At 51.5% G+C, this 17,358-nt stretch overlaps 2 protein-coding genes and 1 pseudogene across 6 annotated transcripts in view; 1 reads left to right on the top strand and 2 right to left on the bottom strand.

Annotated features, from left to right (window-relative positions):
• Positions 1-842: 842 nt before the first annotated feature.
• Gamt (guanidinoacetate N-methyltransferase) lies at positions 843-4,288 on the bottom strand. The gene is made up of 6 exons (XM_048341767.1): positions 4,047-4,288; positions 2,900-3,045; positions 2,664-2,727; positions 2,271-2,338; positions 2,015-2,125; positions 843-1,419 (listed from the first exon to the last, which is right to left on the bottom strand). The coding sequence occupies exons 1-6, from the start codon at positions 4,225-4,227 to the stop codon at positions 1,279-1,281; spliced, it is 711 nt and encodes a 236-aa protein (XP_048197724.1). The 5' UTR covers positions 4,228-4,288; the 3' UTR covers positions 843-1,278.
• A 3,137-nt stretch (positions 4,289-7,425) lies between these two features.
• LOC125347625 lies at positions 7,426-14,654 on the bottom strand (annotated as a pseudogene).
• Dazap1 (DAZ associated protein 1) overlaps positions 14,454-17,358 on the top strand; it is a 29,907-nt gene continuing 27,002 nt past the window's right edge. For 3 of the 5 annotated variants that reach the window (XM_048341764.1, XM_048341763.1, XM_048341765.1), the window contains exon 1: positions 14,454-14,681. In XM_048341764.1, coding sequence (XP_048197721.1) covers positions 14,653-14,681 — 29 coding nt within the window. In that variant the 5' untranslated portion in view covers positions 14,454-14,652. The remainder of the gene's footprint in view (positions 14,682-17,358) is intronic. The other 2 variants (XM_048341762.1, XM_048341761.1) reach the window with 1 other exon arrangement.

Here is a 17,358-nt window from a genome sequence, read left to right as displayed (position 1 = left end):
GTCTGAATCCAGGTGTCCAGGGAGTGTTGGGGAGCAGCAAGTTGATTCTGGTGTGCATGGGGTAGGGGAGCAGTGGGAGGCATCAGGGGGACCCTGACATCTTGCCTCAAGACAGGGACTCTTAATTTCTATAGACCCCAGACTTGGTCATGAGCACCCTGCCCAGTCACCCAGCTGACTGGGAAGGGCTGGCTTTGGAGAGCAGGAAGCTGGGAACCCTGACATAGTCTCCATCTCAGGCCCACAGTAACTGAGCACAGTCCATCTTCCCTGCCCACACCTGAGTACCTTGGGCTCAAACATTGTTTCTGAGCTGTTTCTGGGGCTTCTTTAGCAGTAGCTGCCTCTCAGCTAGAACACACCAAGACAGGCCCAGATGAACCCCTGGGGGACCATGTACATGCAGGTCTGTAAGAAGACCTCTCCTCCTTCTGACCTGGCACACTTGGCCAGTCATCTATCTGTTACCCTGTGTTCTATAGACCACAATTCTACAATGTCTCAGGGACAATACTGGTCAGGGCTGTGGTAAGAGGTACCCAGGCCACTGGGGGTAGGGATAGAGAGTGGGTGCCCAGCCCAGCCTAAGGGCAGCATTTAGGATAAGACCACACTGAAACAAGAAGTCTCCCAAGTGAGAGAAGCTACACCGGGGCTTAGGGCCCAGTGTCTACAGCTTGGCTTTTGTACTCTTGGTGCGGGGATCAGTGGACAGAGCAGTCAGGATGGTTCTGCTGTAGACGGCCTGGATGTGTGGATAATGCAAGACTTGGCTGGGGACATTTGACAACCCTGGCTGGATTGACACAGGGCAGAACAGGGCTGTAGCAGGCACCCAGACAATTGGAAAGATTTTCATGTTGAGGGACAGAATAGCACCAATGACACAATTGGACCCTCTACTGCACAAGGATTTTCATCTGGCTCCAGGTCATGGCTGCCTAGAAGATCACAAGTGCTGGCATCATGAGTGACCGGCAGGTAATCACATAAGAGGGCTCAGAAACAGGCAAGGAGAGGCCCCAGGAGGGCCCGTGGGAAGCTGTGTGCTCACCCACCACTGACTGGCCAGGCCAGCACCATTGTTTATTTCACTCTTGGGCTCTGGGGGCCAGCAGCTGCCCCTACCCCCACCCCCGAGCTTAGGAAGGCTGTCCTGTGTCATAGCAGGGACAACCAGGGCTGAGAGACTAGGGCTCACTCTCTAGCCAACAAGGTACTAGTAGGGGTGCAGAAGTGCTGGTGCAGAGACCCTGAGGATCCCCCAGGGCTGGCAGCTCAGTGCTTGGTGACCAGTGGTGTGATCATCTGTGGGAAGGCATAGTAGCGGCAGTCGGCAGGTGGGGTGAGTGCCATCACTTCAGTGCGGATGTTGTCCCTCCGGAAGCCTGCCTCCTGCAGCGCGGGCACCTGTGTCTCCTGGAGGGAGGGAATCTGGTCATTTTAGGATTGGGCCTGGCCACACCCCTGAGGGGCACATGGGATACTGCCTAGACATGAGTGGAGATATCTAACTTTCAGCCTCAGGCCCCTAGGTATCCTCCAATACCAGTCCCAGGAAGCATAGTGATACACTAGAGCCCACCTATGGGGTCCCCAATTGGCTGGTTTTGCTCTTGACACTGTGTTCAGAGTAAGAGAACCAGGACAGGAAAAGAACATGCAGGCTTCTGGCTAGCTCATATTTTTGTTAGCTCTGTGGCACTAGCAGGCTCCCACAACTTCTGCAGGCTCCTGGGAGAGCAGCTGGAAAAAAAAAATCAGCATTGCTGGACAGGTGAGAAAGGGCACCAAGGGGAATGGGAGGGCCTGAGCTGCCTCCAGAAGCTGCTGGGGAGTCGTGGGAAGTGATTTGAACTGGCTAGGGTCCTTGGCTGATTTCAAAGTGGAAAAACCACAGCACAGTCCGACCCACCCAAGAGTTTAACCCCCGAGACCCATGGGACAGAGGCTCTCCCCCACAACAGGGTCCAGACTTTGAGGTAGGGCCCACCAGGAATTCCCAGGTTTGCACCTCGAACATGGTGGTAATGTCTGAATACTTGGACTTCATCAGCTCTCCCCAAGAGGTGAGGTTGCAATATGTGAGGACACCCCCAGGCTTCAGCAGGCGGAAGGCATGGTTCTGGGGAGAAAAGCCAAGTAATCAGGAGAGAGCCTGAGGTGTACATAGAGGGGGGTCCCTGTGAGGCCCCACACCCCAGCAAGTCAGAGCAATAAATCAGAGAGGCGCAGTCTGCTGACAGCCCCATGAGGCTGCAGAATCTCACCTTGATGAAGTTGAACTGGTGAGTATGCCAGGTCTCCTCCGAGAGGGGGTATGTGTCATACAGGATCCCTGCGTAGGGCACACGAGCTGGCCAGTCAGGGCCACCACAACCTCGCCCAGCCTTACTTGGCTGGTCCTGGAGCTGTAGAAGCTGCCCTGGTGTGAGCCCCAGCTACCCTTTCCATTCACCACCATCCCCTGTTGTGTTTCTGTGCACAGGCCCTCTGTGTATGTGTGCCACCAGTGTATGACCTTGACACCAACTCCTCCCCCCAGGCTTGTCCCTGAGTACATATCAGAGGTTGTATCCAAAGGTCCCTCTGCAAGCAAAGGAGGAGCTGATGGTGCAGTTGCAGGCAGAGAGCCCCCCCCCTCCCCCCGTGCAGGTTCTCACCATCAAAGTGATTGTCGGGAAGTGTGGGTGCCACCTCTTCCCACAGGCCTTTCAAGGGGACCACCTTGGAGATGGGAGAACAAAAGAGAAGGCTGGGGATCAGAGAGGATCCTATCACCACTTGCTGAAGGGAGGGATAGGATGTTCCCAAGGGAGGTGGCTGCCACCTCCCCCCACCCCATGTCACCCCAGGCTCCTGCCCCTCTGAGGAACTTCGCTTGCAAGTCACAGGGCACCTTGTGTGGCTGCTGTGAGGCCCAAGCCTGGAGCCGCTGGAAGACGCCATCATTGCACTCGATGATCCAGTGCTCCTGGATGGGGGCTTCCTGCAGCCTTGTGGCTGCAATGGCCATGCCAAAGCCCACCTCCAGGACCCGGCCCCCTAGGGGATAAAGAACACACGGCATCAGTGGGTCCTGGGTGGGCTGCTGCTTGGAACAAGGGGCTCCTGGGTGGACCCCTGGCCTTAAGTCATGTCTGCCCTATATCTGACCAGTTGGAAAGGGACTGTGGGTGGACAGAACACAGCAACTCTAAGGACAGAATCGCGTGGGTGCTGGGCAGTGGCCAGAGAGAATGGCTAGCCTCAGGCCAAAGCTTTCCCGAACAGCCCCAATCTGTGTGTGGAGGGGGGTCAGAGCCTTGGACTTTGAGCACCTGCCCACGCTGTTTGTGCTGGTGGCCCTTATCTCTCTAGTTAGTTACTTTTCTGTCCTCTCCCTCCTCCCCGTGGGGTTTGCAAGGGCATTACCTTGTTTTGAGGCTTGGGAATTGCAGTGAACTGAGAGGGACGCTGCAGGTCGCCTCTGGATCACAGGGTGAAGACCCACCCCCAGCCCCACCCCCGCCGCGCATGGAACAGTGCAACTGCCCGTTTCCCAGAGGCCTTGGAAGAAATGGTTTGGGGCTGGGGAACACCCCAGCTTCCACACTAGGCATGCAGAGCCAGTTTACTGGACAGCTGTATCTCTGCTCAGCTTTCTCAAGCTATTCTTAGCCACCAGGGGGCGGGACCTCCCGCTGTCCTGGGCAGCCACGAGCCACCCCCCCACCCCATCCCCCGCTAGGTACCACCCCGCCCCCCCCCCCCCCCCCGTCCCTGCCACAAGCCGAGTTCCACCCCAGGTTGTGTGTCGGGGCCTAGTCCTGAGAATGGGGCCTCATATGCCCAAGAGAGGAAGTTCCCAGTACCTAACAAGCGCCTACTGTGTGGGGCCCTGTGCCCGCAACGCTCCCCTCTATGGCCTCGGTGGCGACCCAACTCCTGGCACGGAGAGAGGCCGCTTCGTGTCGACTGGACAGCCGCCTGGAGCTTCCCTGGATCTGGTTACCCCGGCCTCAGTTTACCCCCGCGCCCTGCCCTGACGGTCCAGGCGGGGGTACCTCTGGAGGCGGCGGCGGCCGCCAGGGCGTGCATGTAGGGAGTCTCCCAGCGCTCCATCACCGGCTTGCCCAGGATCTGCAGGTGCGTGTCCGATGCATCGTAGGCCGCCGGCGCCGCGCGCCATGCAGGGCTGCAGTCCTCGCCCGGCGCGAAGAGCGGGCTGGCGACGGGGACACTCATGTTGCGGGGGGACGCGAGGCTGCTCCGGGCCTCGGGATGCGGGCGACGCCTCTGTGGGGCCTTCCGGGCGGGGCGGGGCGGGGCTGCTGGGAGGAGGGGGCGGGGAGAGCGCGTGTGGGCGGGGCCAGAGCTTTCTGGTTGAGGCGGGGGCGGGGCCTGGTGGCGTCTTCCAGATAGGACTCTGGAGGAGGCTGGCCCGGGCGTGGCAGCGTTCACAAAGCTGCGGCCCTGCGGCCTGCAGTCCCCACCTTGTCCCTTACTCGCCGGTGTATCCCTCACCGGAAAGGTGACATTTTCCTAGCTCTATTGAAAAGTGTCTTGAATGTTTAAAATCATTTGGCCTTCAGAATAGGCTGGTTTTCTCACTTTACAGATTGGGAAACGGAAGCCAAGAGGGCCGCGTGAGAGGTTCAGTATTAGAATTCAGTCAGGAACCTGGGGGTGAGGGCTCGCACCTGTAACCTTAGCAATTCAAGAGGCTGAGTGAGATCTGAGGATTGCAGTGCACAGCTAGCCCTGGCAGGAAAGTCTGTGAGACTCTTACCTCCAATTAACCACCAAAAACAAAACAAAACAAAACAAATTGGCCTTGAACAATAAAGCTAAAGGACAGCACCCAAACCCAAACACACACATAGACACCCCAGAAAAGCCCTACCTTTGCCATTTCACTGAACTGGCTCTCCACAATAACTTCACAATCCCACCCCTGCTAGCTTCAGGTCAGCCTCACATGGTGCCCAGCTGCTGTTGCTGTATACAGCCCTTGACCCCACCCCAGGAAGCTACTGGGGGTCAGATTCCTCCTGTCTGACTCCCTAGTTCTAATCTATGACTTCCCTTTTCCTGGCTGAACATAAAACCATGGCACAAACCCTGTGCACTCTCAAATCCCTTCAGAACACTATGGGTTTTGTTTTGTTTTTGTTTTGTGCTGGTCCTGAGGCTTGAACTCAGTACCTGTGCATTACCCCAGAACTCTTTTTCACTCAAGGCTAAAGCTCTATTATTTGAGCCACAGCTCCACTTCCCGCTTTTTGGTGGTTAATTGGAAATAAGAGTCTCACAGGACCAGGAATGTGGCTTAGTGGCAGAGTGGTTGGCCTAGCATACATGAAGCCCTGGGTTCGATTCCTCAGCACCACATATATAGAAAAAGCTGGAAGTGGCACTGTGGCTCAAGAGGTAGTGTGCTAGCCTTGAGCAAAAGGAAGCCAGGGACAGTGCTCAGGCCCTGAGTCCAAGAGCCAAGTCTGGTAAAAAGAAAAGAAACAAAAAACTGGGCTGGGGATATGGCCTAGTGCCAAAGAGTGCTTGTCTCCTATACATGAGGCCCTGGGTTAAATTCCCCAGCACCACATATATAGAAAATGGCAGAAGTGGTGCTGTGGCTCAAGTGGCAGAGTGGTAACCTTGAGCAAAAGGAAGCCAGGGATTGTGCTCAGGCCCTGAGTCCAAGCTCCTCACCATGAAATAAAAGACTTTTGAGGGTTATTTTCAGTGTGATTGGTTATTTTAAGAGTGAGTACAGGGGCTGGGAATATGGCCTAGTGGCAAGAGAGCTTGCCTCATATACATGAAGCCCTGGGTTTGATTCCCCAGCACCACATATATAGAAAATGGCCAGAAGTGGTGCTGTGGCTCAAGTGGCAGAGTGCTAGCCTTGAGCAAAAAGAAGCCAGGGACAGTGCTCAGGCCCAGAGTCCAAACCCCAGGACTGGCAAAAAAAAAAAAAAAAGAAACAAAAAAACTACTCAAAAAAGCCAGAAGTGGCCCTGCAGCTCAAGGGCTAGAGTGCTCGCCTTATGCAAAAGCAGCTCAGGCCCAGAGTTCAAACCCCGGGACTGGCAAAAAAAAAAAGTCTCACAGACTAAAGCCCAAGCTGGCTTCAGACTACAGTCCTCAGACCTCAGCTTCCTTAGTAGCCAAGATTACAGGCATGAGCCACCAGTATCTTGGTCACTTTGTTTAGTTTTAGAAAAGAGCTTCTTCTTTTTCTTTCTTTCTTCTTTTTCTCTTCTCTTTTCTTTCTTTTTTTTTTTTTGGGGGGGGGTGGCATTCTTGGGCTTGAACTCGTGGCTGAGCACTGTCCCTGGCTTGGTTTTTTTGCTCAAGGCTAGCACTCTACCACTTGAGCCACAGCTCCACTCCTGGCTTTTTTCTATATATGTGGTGCTGAGGAATTGAACCCAGGGCTTCATGTAATCAAGGTAAGCACTTTACCACTAGACCATATTCCCATCCCGTCTTTTTTTTTTTTTTTTTGCCAGTCCTGGGGCTTGAACTCAGGGCCTGAACATTGTCCCTGGGCTTCTTTTGCTCATGGCTAGAACTCTACCACTTGAGCCACAGCACCACTTCTGGCTTTTTCTGTTTATGTAGTGCTGAGGAATCGAACCCAGGGCTTCATGTGTGCTAGTCAAGCACTCTCCCGGCCCTCTTTTTCTTTTCTTTTCTTTCTTCCTTTCTTTCTGCCTGCCTGCCTGCTTGACTGCCTTTCTTTCTTCCTTTCTTTTGCCAGTACTTGAACTCTGGGCCTTGTATTCTTTTTTTTTTTTTTTTGATGCTTTTCAAATTTATTTATTAAAAAAAAATCTAGAATGGATCAAAAGAACAATCATCGGGCTGGGGATATGGCCTAGTGGCAAGAGTGCTTGCCTTGTATACATGAGGCCCTGGGTTCAATTCCCTAGCACCACATATACAGAAAACGGCCAGAAGTGGCGCTGTGGCTCAAGTGGCAGAGTGCTAGCCTTGAGCAAAAAGAAGCCAGGGACAGTGCTCAGGCCCTGAGTCCAAGGCCCAGGACTGGCCAAAAAAAAAAAAAAAAAAAAAAAGAACAATCATCAAGGATGTAGGTGCCAGACACAGGCCAAGAGAACAACTAGAAAAGTACGCCTTGGGAACATTCAGAACTTCATTACTACCTTAGTTTTAAAAGCTATAACCTAACATAAATAGCTTAGTTTTCCATTGACCTAGCTTCAGTACCTACAAACGTGGCACAGGCTAGCTTGCTTTGCAAGGCCTCAGTTACATTTCATTTTCATTACAGTATCACTTTGGCCAACTGAAAGGATCTTAACCTCCATGTGGTCTCATGCATGCTAGGTACATGGCATAGCAGACTGCCTTCATTCTGTGTGAAATGTTTTCACCTCTTGACAATATGACCACTTCAGCAAAAACTGATCGTTATAGTGATCAAAAAGTTGTCTCCCTACCCCCTTACATGCTTAAAAATGACAGGCTAGGGACAGAACATTGGGAACTTTCTACTGTTGCATTTATCACTCATTAATGATTGATTAGCGAATTAATACTAAGTTTACATTAAGGAAATTATATAGAGAATACTGCAAAAACACAGTAAAAAGACTGAAGTTTGCCCATTTCTACTCAGAAGTCCCTTTACTCCCAAGCTTCATAGTATGCTGTCCTCTCCACTCCAAAGTGTACTCCAACTATTACTGCTTCTCCTCCTTTTGATCTTCCTTTTGTTCCCCAGTGCCAGAACTTCCAGAGCCTTCTCGTTCAGATGCCATCTTTTTGTAAGCCATTGCAAAGAGCTTCAGTGATGCTTGCTGAAGGGAAGATGCTGCCTGCCTAACGTTTTCACCTGTTTCACTGTCTTTTCAAGCCAAGAGCTCCCTCATTTTGGATATTTCTTCTTTTAGCTTGTTGCACTCACCAGCAGGCAGTTGGTCTTTGAATTCTTCCATCTTAGTTTCTGTGTCATGAATAATTCCTTCAACTCCTTCCTTCTTTCGATGGTCTTCCTCAGCACACTTCTCTGCATTTTTAACCATATTTTCAATATTGTCTTTGCTTAACCCACCAGAAGACTGGGTTACAATCTGCTGCTCCCGTCCTATGCCTTTATCTCTTGCTGAAACATGTATAATTCCATTGGCATCAATATCAAATGTAACTTCAATCTGAGGAACTCCATGAGGGGCTGGAGGAATTCCAATCAAAGTAAATTGACCAAGAAATTTGTTATCTCCAGCCATCTCTCTCTCACCCTGACATACTTTTTTTTTTTTTTTTTTTTTGGCCAGTCCTGGGGCTTGGACTCAGGGCCTGAGCACTGTCCCTGGCTTCTTTTTGCTCAAGGCTAGCACTCTGCCACTTGAGCCACAGCGCCACTTCTGGCCATTTTCTGTATATGTGGTGCTGGGGAATTGAACCCAGGGCCTCATGAATACGAGGCAGGCACTCTATCCACTAGACCATATCCCCAGCCCTCACCCTGACATACTTTAATCTCCACTTGAGTCTGTCCATCAGCAGCAGTTGAAAACACCTGGCTCTTTTTGGTTGGAATGGTGGTATTCCTGTTAATAAATTTGGTAAACATGCCTCCTAGAGTCTCAATACCCAGAGACAGGGGAGTGACATCCAGGAGTACCACATCTGTGACATCACCTGCTAGCACACCTCCCTGGATGGCAGCTCCAATGGCCACAGACTCATCAGGATTAACAGCTTTATTTGGGGCTCGGCCAAAAAGATCTTGCAGTTTGCTGAACCTTAGGCATCCTGGTCATGCCACCAACAAGAATCACTTCTCCTATGTCACTCTTGGTGACTTCGGCATCCTGCATAGCTTTCTGACATGGAGCAATAGAACTCTTGATAAGGTCAGTGACGATTCTCTCAAATTGAGCCCGTGTCAGCTTCATATTCAAATGCATAGGTGCAGAAGCATCCATAGTGAGATATGGCAAGTTGATGTCAGTCTGCACAGATGAAGAGAGGTCACACTTAGCCTTTTCAGAGGCTTCTCATACCCTCTGAAGTGCCATGTTGTCTTTGGTCAAATCAACCCCCTTCTCTCTCTTGAACTCCTTTACAATGTGTCGTAACAAAGCCTGGTCAAAGTCTTTACCACCTAAGAAAATGTCCCCATTGGTGGATTTCACCTCAAATACTCCTTTCTGAATTTCCAGGACAGAAATATCAAAAGTTCCACCACCTAAATCATACACAGCAATGACTTTGTCTTCAGATTTGTCTAGACCATAGGCTAGAGCAGCAGCTGTGGGTTCATTAATCACCCGAAGCACATTTAGCCCTGATATCTGGCCAGCATCCTTAGTGGCCTGTCTCTGAGAATCATTGAAATAAGCAGGGACGGTGATAACAGCATTTTTTGCTGCATGTCCCAAATAATTTTCTGCAGTTTCTTTCATCTTCATCAACACAAGTGCTCCAATTTGACTGGGAGAATAGAGTTTTCCATGAGCCTCAACCCAGGCATCACCATTAGAGGCACAGACAATTTTAAAAGGAACGTTCTAAAAAAAAAAAAAAAAAGGAACGTTCTTCAGGTCTTTCTGTACTTCAGGGTCATCATATCGCCGGCCAATTAGACGTTTGGTGGCATAGAATGTATTGTTTGGGTTGGTGACAGCTTGTCCCTTTGCTGGCATGCCAAGAAGGCGTTTACCATCTGCTGTAAAGGCAACAATGGAAGAGGTGGTTCTGGCACCTTCAGCATTCTCCAGCACCTTTGCTTGTTTGCCCTCCATAACTGCCACACAGGAGTTGGTCGTTCCCAAATCAATACCAACCACTACACCCTTGATTGCTTCTGACCCATAATCCCTCCTGGAAACAAATCTAAAAGCCTCATGACTAAGGCCACTCCAGCCATCCTGGTGGCAGGCAGCCTTGGGGCCTCGGGAGGCTGCAGCACCCAAGAGACAGGCTGCTGCTGGTGCTTCTCATGGTGGCTGGATGGATGGAGCTCGAGAACGAAGCAACCACCACCCAAGCCTGGAGCTGCACAGCACTGTGGAGGCAGTGTTTTTGGAAACTTCCTGGGCCTTGTATTCTTGCTTAGTTTTCTTTTCTCAAAGCATCCTCAAGACTCTCTACCATTTGAGCCATACCTCCCCTTCTGGCTTTTGGCCAGTTAAGTAGAGATAAGAGTTTCTGGATCTTTTGCTGGGAATATGGCCTAGTGGCAAGAGTACTTGCCTTGTATACATGAAGCCCTGGGTTCAGCACTATATATAGAAAACCGTCAGTAGCTCAAGTGGCAGAGTGCTAACCTTGAGCAAAAAGAAGCCAGGGACAGTGCTCAGGCCCGGAGTTCAAGGCCCAGGTTTGGCCAAAAAAAAAAAAAAAAGCTGGGAATGTGGCTTAGTGGCAGAGTGCTTGCCTTGCATGTATGAAGCCCTGGGTTCAATTCTCAGCATCACATAAACAGAAAAAGCCAGAAGTAGCGCTGTGGCTCAAGTGTTAGCTTTGAGCAAAAGAAGCCAGGGACAGTCAGTGCTCAGGCCCTGAGTCTAAGCCCCAGGACTGGCAAAAAAAAAAGTTTCAGGATCTTTCCTGCCCCTGCTGGCTTCAACCTGCGATCCTTAGATCTCAGCCTCCTGAGTAGCAAGTATTATTGCCACTAGTGCCACTAGTATAATGAGCCACTAGTGCCTGGCTATACTTTATTTTTTCAAGAGATAAGTTCTGCTGGGTGCCAGTGGCTCAATCCTATAATCCTAACTACTCAGGAGGTTGAGCTCTGAGGATCTCAGCTCAAACCCAGCCCTGTAAGGAAAGTTCCTGAGGCTCTTGTTTTCAATTAACCACCAAAAAACTGGAAGTGGTGCTGTGTCTCAAGGAGCAGAGCACTAGCCTTGAGCTGAAGAGCCTCAGGTACAGTGCATGGACCCAGAGTTCAAGCCTCAGGGCCTTTCCTGGCTGGTCTAGCTTTGAACCTTGAACCTCAAATCTCAGTGTCCTGAGTAGCTAGGATTACAGGCGTGAGCCACTGGCACCCAGCTGCCTTATAATCTTTAAATGTTTTGGCTTAATACAATATATTGCCATTAGAAAACAATTTTCCCCCTGGTCCTGTGTTTTGAACTCTGGGCCTGGGGCCATCCTTGAGTTTGTTTTTGGTCAGTAATGGTACTTGAACTCTGGGCTACTGAGGCTTAAATTGAGAGTATCCTGGTTTAAAGTTTGGCATGACAAAAGGAACAAAGAAATCCATTTCAACTAATAAAAGCTGGGCACGGTGGTATGTACCTGCTATCTTAGCTATTCTGAAATTGTAAAACAGGAGGACCCAGGACCCCAACAGCAAGGAAAAACTGAAGACACGGAAAACTTACTAAGGCAAAAAGGGCTGGGGGCATGGCTTAAGGCAGTGCCTAGAAAGTTGAAGGCCAAATTCCAGTACTATTTCTAAAACAAAACAAAAAACTAGAGGGAGACAGTGCCTCCTAGCTACTCAGGTGGCTGAGATCGAAGAAATGTGGTTTTTGTTTGTGTCTTGTTTTTTGCTGGTCCTGGGGCTACAACTCTGGGCACAGGCTGTGTCCCTGAGCTTCTTTTGCTCAAGGCTAGTGTTCAACCACTGTGTCAGCCACAGTGACATTTCCTGCTTTTTCTGAGTAGCTTATTGGAGATAAGAGTCTCACAGACTGACAGACTGACTTTCTAGGGCTGGCCTAAAACTGAAATCCACAGATCTCATCCTCCCGAGTAGCTATAGTACTACAGTCTTGAGCCAATGGCACCCAGCTAAGAATTTTGTTGTTTTGTTTCGTTTTTGCCAGTCCTGGGCCTTGGACTCAGGGCCTGAGCACTGTCCCTGGCTTCTTTTTGCTCAAGGCTAGCACTCTGCCACTTGAGCCACAGCGCCACTTCTGGCTTTTTCTATATATGTGGTACTGAGGAATTGAACCCGGGCTTCATGTATACGAGGCTAGCACTTTAGCACTAAGACACATTTGCAGTCCCAAAAATTGTGTTTTGAAGCAAGCCCAAGCAGGAAAGTCTGTGAGACTCTTATCTCCAATTAGCTACCAAAAAAAAAACTAGAAGTGGAGCTGTGGCTCAAGTGGTAGAGTGCTGGCCTTGTGTAAAAAGAAGCTCAAGGACTGAGCCCAGGCCCTGAGTTCAAGCCCCAGGACTGGCACAAAGAGAGAGAGAGAGAGAAGAAAAGAAGAGAAAAGAAAGAGAAAGCAGAACTAGAGGCAGAAAGAAGAAAAAGAAGAAGAAAAAGAAAAAAAAGAAAAGAAGCAGGATGGGGAGAAATAGTGGCAGGCCCAGTGGCTCAAGCCTATAATCCTAGATACTCAGGAGGCTGATATCTGAGGATTGAAGTTCAAAGCCAGCACAAGCAGGCCAGATGGAAAGATTCTTATCGCTAATTAACTCACCACCCCCACCCCCCAAAAAAAAGCGCCAGAAGTGGAGCTGTGGTTTAAGTGGTAGCCTTGAGCAGAAAAAGCTCAGGGACAGTTCCCAGGCCCTGAGTTCAAGCCCTATGTCTTACAAAAGAAAAAAGAAAAAAAGTCTCACAGTCTTCCTGCCTGGGCTGGCTTTGAACCATGATCTTCAGATATCACCATCCAGAGCTGCCAGAATTATAAGCATGAGTCACCTGCACCCAACAAGATAGTGAATTTTGGGCTGGGACTATGGCTGATTGTTAGAGTGCTTGCCATGCAGGCATGAAGCCCTGGGTTTGATTCTTCAGCACACATAAACAGAAAAGGTTGGAAGTGGTGCTGTGGCTCAAGTGGTAGAGTGCTAGCCTTGAGCAAAAAGAAGCCAGGGACAGTGCTCAGGGCTGGTAAAAAATCAAAACAAACAAGATAGTGAATTTTGTGGTAGCAAACAAAGGAATAAACAGTATTATGTATTGGTCTTGCATATATCTACGATGACAGTTATTCAGAAAACTGCATTTTGAAAATGAATTTACCACCCTCCTGTCTCCACCTACTGAATGTTTGGATTACAAGCATCATACCCCACTTTCTTTCATCTTTTTATTCTGTTTACTTATTTTAGTGTGTGTGTGTGTTCTGTACTTGGGCTTCAACTGTCCCTCAGCTTCTTTCTGCTCAAGGCTACCATTTGAGCATTCTACCACTTGAGCCACAGCTCCACTTGTGGCTTTGGGGTAGTTAATTGGAGATAAAAGTCTCACACTCACATGTTTTGTTCAGATATTTTTGCTTATGGCTGGTGCTCTATCGCTGGAGCCCTCCCATCCCCCAAAGGTTTGGCATTTGCTGGTAATTTGAAGATGGACTCTCAAGACCTTTCTGCCTGGGCTGGCTTGGATGCTCAGATCTCAGCACCCTGAGTAGCCAGGATTACAGGTATGATCCACCAGTGCACAACTTCTGTTTCAAATGCTCTTATCTGGGGCTGTGAGCATCCTGGGCATCTCCTTGCACAACACACGGAGAAGGAAGAGGTTCCGTCCCTCAGTACCCAGCCCTGGCATCTACAAGTTGGAAGGATGTCATTGCCAGTCACTCTCCCTTCCTCCTCATTCAACAGCCAGCCCAGCCCTATCAGCCATACTCACATAGGCTGCTCGTGCCTGTAATCCTAACTACCCAGCAGGCTGAGGTCCGAGGAACAAGGCTCAAAGTAAGACCACAGAAGGCGAAGCTAAGAGATTCGTGTTTCCAATTAACCAACAAGAAAGTGGAAGTGAACCTGTGGCTCAAGTGGAAGAGTTTGTGCAAAGCCTTGAGTGGAAAAGACAAGCAAGAGCTCAAGGCTCTGAGTTCAAGCCCCAGTGCCTCTACCAACGAACGGCCTGTATCTTCAGACAATGCCAAATGTTCTCTGGTAGGGGGCATAAACGCCCTTAGAAAAGAATACAGTAGACAACGAAGGGAGATAACTACGCCAGCATTTGGCTATTTATAGCATTTTGGGAGTCAATATTATTGCTAACTTGTGCTTTGACCCCAGTCTAGCTAAGTGACCTTGGGTGGGTGTCTTTCTTAGCCTCCAATCTTCAATCTCATCTTCTGTGGAATGGGGACGGGAGGCGGAGCCAGGGTGCAGGACGTGCACTTGTAGCGGGCGCAGCGCACAGCCCAGTCGCAGTGCACGGCGTGGACCTTACCAAGGGCCCCCAAGCAGCCCGCGGAGAGGAAACCGCGCCTGCGCCTGCGCGAGCTTTGCACAGGCCCGAACGCCGACCAGCGCGCGCCCGCCCTCCTGCCCGCGCACGTACGCACGCACGTGGCTTGGTCGGCGCACATCTCCTCCCCTGTCGGGATTGGCGCGGAACTCCATTTCCCAGAGCGCCCCGCGGCCGCGCCAAGCTCCAACCCTGAGGACAGCGGGCAAGTCTGTGCTGGCGCAGACTAGGCCGCACGCACGTACGCACACACGTACGTACGCGCGGCGGCACCCCTGGCTCCTCCTCCGGAGGCCCCGTGCGGGAGCGCGCCCGGGCGTGCGCAGGGCGGCGGCGCGGCGGCGCGGGGACGCGCGGTGACCGTTGGCGCTGAGGGGAGGAGGTAGCAGCCGCCGCCGCCGCCGTTGCGCAGATCCGGGCCGCGGCTGAGGGGAGGGCGACGGAGTGGGTGACCTTCCGGAGGCGGGAGCGAGCCAGGAGGCCCGGGGACGCCGAGCGCCGCCGCCGCCACCGCCATGAACAACTCGGGCGCGGACGAGATCGGGTGAGGACTGGCGGGCCGGCCTGCGCCGCCGCCCGGAGCCCGCGCCCTCGCCCCCGCCCCACCGCGCCGTCGGCCCGAGACGCCGCCCCCAGGGCGGGCCGGGGCGGGGGGCCGGCCCCGTCAAGGTCACGCCAGCGGGGGTGGGGTGGGGGGGAGTGAGACGCGGGGTGCGGGCCGGCCTGGACCCTTGGAGTAGGGCTTGTACCCCAGCGGCGGGGATGGAGGATTACGGAGATGCCCCGCAGCACCCCGGGGAGCTGGCGGGCGGGGCGGGGGCACTCGAGGGCCGCGGAGACCCTGAACAGAAACCCGAGTTCTGAGGGACCGCTCGCGGGAGCCTGAAGGGCCACGCGGGGGGGAGGGATCGGATGCGGGAGTCCACAGGCCTCGTGCCCCCATCCTCACCCCCCCATCCTCACCCCCCCTCGGGCGCTGCTTCCCGACTTTTCGGCCCGAGGGGTCTCTTGAGTGGCATCCTGGGAGTCCATGGTGCCCCCAGCCCGCGCCGGAACTTGGCGGGATGGCGCACGTGGCGAGGCAGGTGGTGGGTTCCGGTTCTGCTGCAACCCAACTTGTCTGGTCCTGGCCCCCCCTCACATACTGCCCTTAAAATATTAAAGGACCTGGGCAATCGAACACCGAGGGCTCTTAGGTGCAAGGTCATCCGGGCGTCCCCCTCCGGCGGCCTGTCGTTTGTTGGCTCTCCGTGAAAAGGGGAAACTGAGGGCCGCTAATTGTTTTTTCCTCTCTCCATGCGCAGCCTTGGGGAGCGAAGGTTGGGTGGCCAAGTTACCCTGTAATTAGGACTTGGGCCTTGTGGAGAGAGAAGGAACCAAGGTCCTGTAGGAAGGGTTCCCCCGGTGCTAGGATCTTGTTCAGCTCAAGCTAGGGCCTCCTGCAGCCTCCTTGGGTTCCACAGGCAAGATATTCCTGGGAAGAGAATGACACAACCTACGGGCTGTGTTTCCTAATGCCCGGATAAAAATGTTAGACTTGATGGGGCTAAGCGTGTTTTAAGTCAAGGTAGGCCTCCCAGGCAGCTCCAGTGCGCTGGTGCAAGTGAAGTGTATTGTCTAGGGCTCTCCCTGGCCCAAGATATGAGCGTCTTCCTTTAAGAGACCTGGAGCTGGATGGACAGCGACTTCGAATCCTAGCTTGGCTTAAGACACTACAGGTTGCCTATGCCACCTGGCATATTATGGTCTCCTCATGGCCAGGGAGAATGGCCTCTGCTGCCAAGAGTGAGGAGTCTTGTGCACAGTGTCACCTGGGAGAGATTTGTCTTAGTTTAGGGAAGGGGAGAGAACCTGTGGGTCAGGTGTCCAGTACAAGGTTGTTTCAGGGGCAAAACCCAGTTGTTACCAGGTGCTGGTCAGCCTGAGCTCTTACCACTGGACTGCTTACCCTGGCTCTTTTTTGGTTGCCCATACTGGGGCTTGAACTCTGGGCGCTGGCACTTTACTACATGTGTCACAGCTCTGCTTCCTTCTCTTGTTCTTGTCCATCTGTTCTGCTGCTGCTTTTTATTATTATCACTATTACTATTTTTTGGTGCTGCTTCTGAGGCTTGAACTCAGCCTTGATGCTGTCCCTTAGCTTTTCTGCTCAAGACTAGCAGAAGACTACCTTAAGGCTCAACTACTTGAACACTTAGGGACCTTATCCTAGTTCCTGGATGAGAGGAGAGAGGTGCCTTGGTATCTGCTGCAGCCATGGAGCACCGTTCCTGAATGTAGATCAGGACTTTGGGACCCTCTTTGTGTCCCCTTCTTCTGATTTCTTTTGCTTCTCTCCTTTTTCTTTTTTATGCCTGTCCTGGAGCTTGAACTCTGAACCTGGGTACTGTCCCTGAGCTTTCTTTGTTCAAGGCTAGCACTATCACTTGAGCCACAGCCCTACTTCCAGCTTTTTTGGAGATAAAGAATCCCATGGATGGGCTGAGAATATGGCCTAGTGGTAGAGTGCTCGCCTCTTTTACATGAAGCCCTGGCTTTGATTCCTCAGCACCACATATATAGGAAAAGGCAGAAGGGGCGCTGTGGCTGAAGTGGTAGAGTGCTAGCCTTGAGCAAAAAGAAGCCAGGACAGTGCTCAGGCCCTGAGTCTTAAGTCCAAGGACTGGCAAAAAAAAAAAAAAAAAAAAAGAATCTCATGCACTTTCTTGCCCCAGCTAGCTTTGAACCACAACCGTCAGTCCCCAGCCTCCTGTGTAACTAGGATTACAGGAGTTAGCCACCAGTGTCCACCTTTTTTTATTCTTTTTAATGGTGCTGTAGATGAAACCCAGGACCTTGTTCCTTTTTATATATTTTGCCTAAGGGTAAATTACAGGCCATAAGTTTTTTGTTTTTTGTTTTTCCTTGTTCTGGGGCTTGAACTCTGGGCCTGAGTGCTGCCCTTGAGCTCCTTTTGCTCAAGGCTAGCAGCACTCTACTACTTGAGCCACAATGCCACTTCCAGCCCTTTCTGTGATTAATTGGAGATAAGAGTCTCATGGACTTTCCTGTCTAGACTGGTTTGGAACCACAATCCTCAGATCTCAGCCTCCTAAGTAGCTAGGATTACAGGTGTGAGCCACTGGTGCCCTGCAGGCCCTAAGTTTTAAATCACATACAACTCCCCAAATTTCTATTGACTTGAAAATAGAAATCTGTTACTAAGAAATACAACAGTTTTA

Source organism: Perognathus longimembris, chromosome 3 (genome assembly GCF_023159225.1).
Source record: "Perognathus longimembris pacificus isolate PPM17 chromosome 3, ASM2315922v1, whole genome shotgun sequence".
In the NCBI taxonomy this organism is placed as follows: domain Eukaryota; kingdom Metazoa; phylum Chordata; class Mammalia; order Rodentia; family Heteromyidae; genus Perognathus; species Perognathus longimembris.
Note: the sequence above shows the minus strand (reverse complement) of the source record. Positions and strands in the feature narration are given on the sequence as shown.

Excerpts from the sequence above, each read along its gene's own strand:
- Gamt (XM_048341767.1), bottom strand. The coding sequence starts at position 4,227 with ATGAGTGTCCCCGTCGCCAGCCCGCTCTTCGCGCCGGGCGAGGACTGC. Across the intron at positions 3,046-4,046 it reads GGCCGCCGCCGCCTCCAGAG|GGGGCCGGGTCCTGGAGGTG; the intron begins GTACCCCCGCCT and ends TTTATCCCCTAG. Across the intron at positions 2,339-2,663 it reads TCCCGACAATCACTTTGATG|GGATCCTGTATGACACATAC; the intron begins GTGAGAACCTGC and ends TGCCCTACGCAG.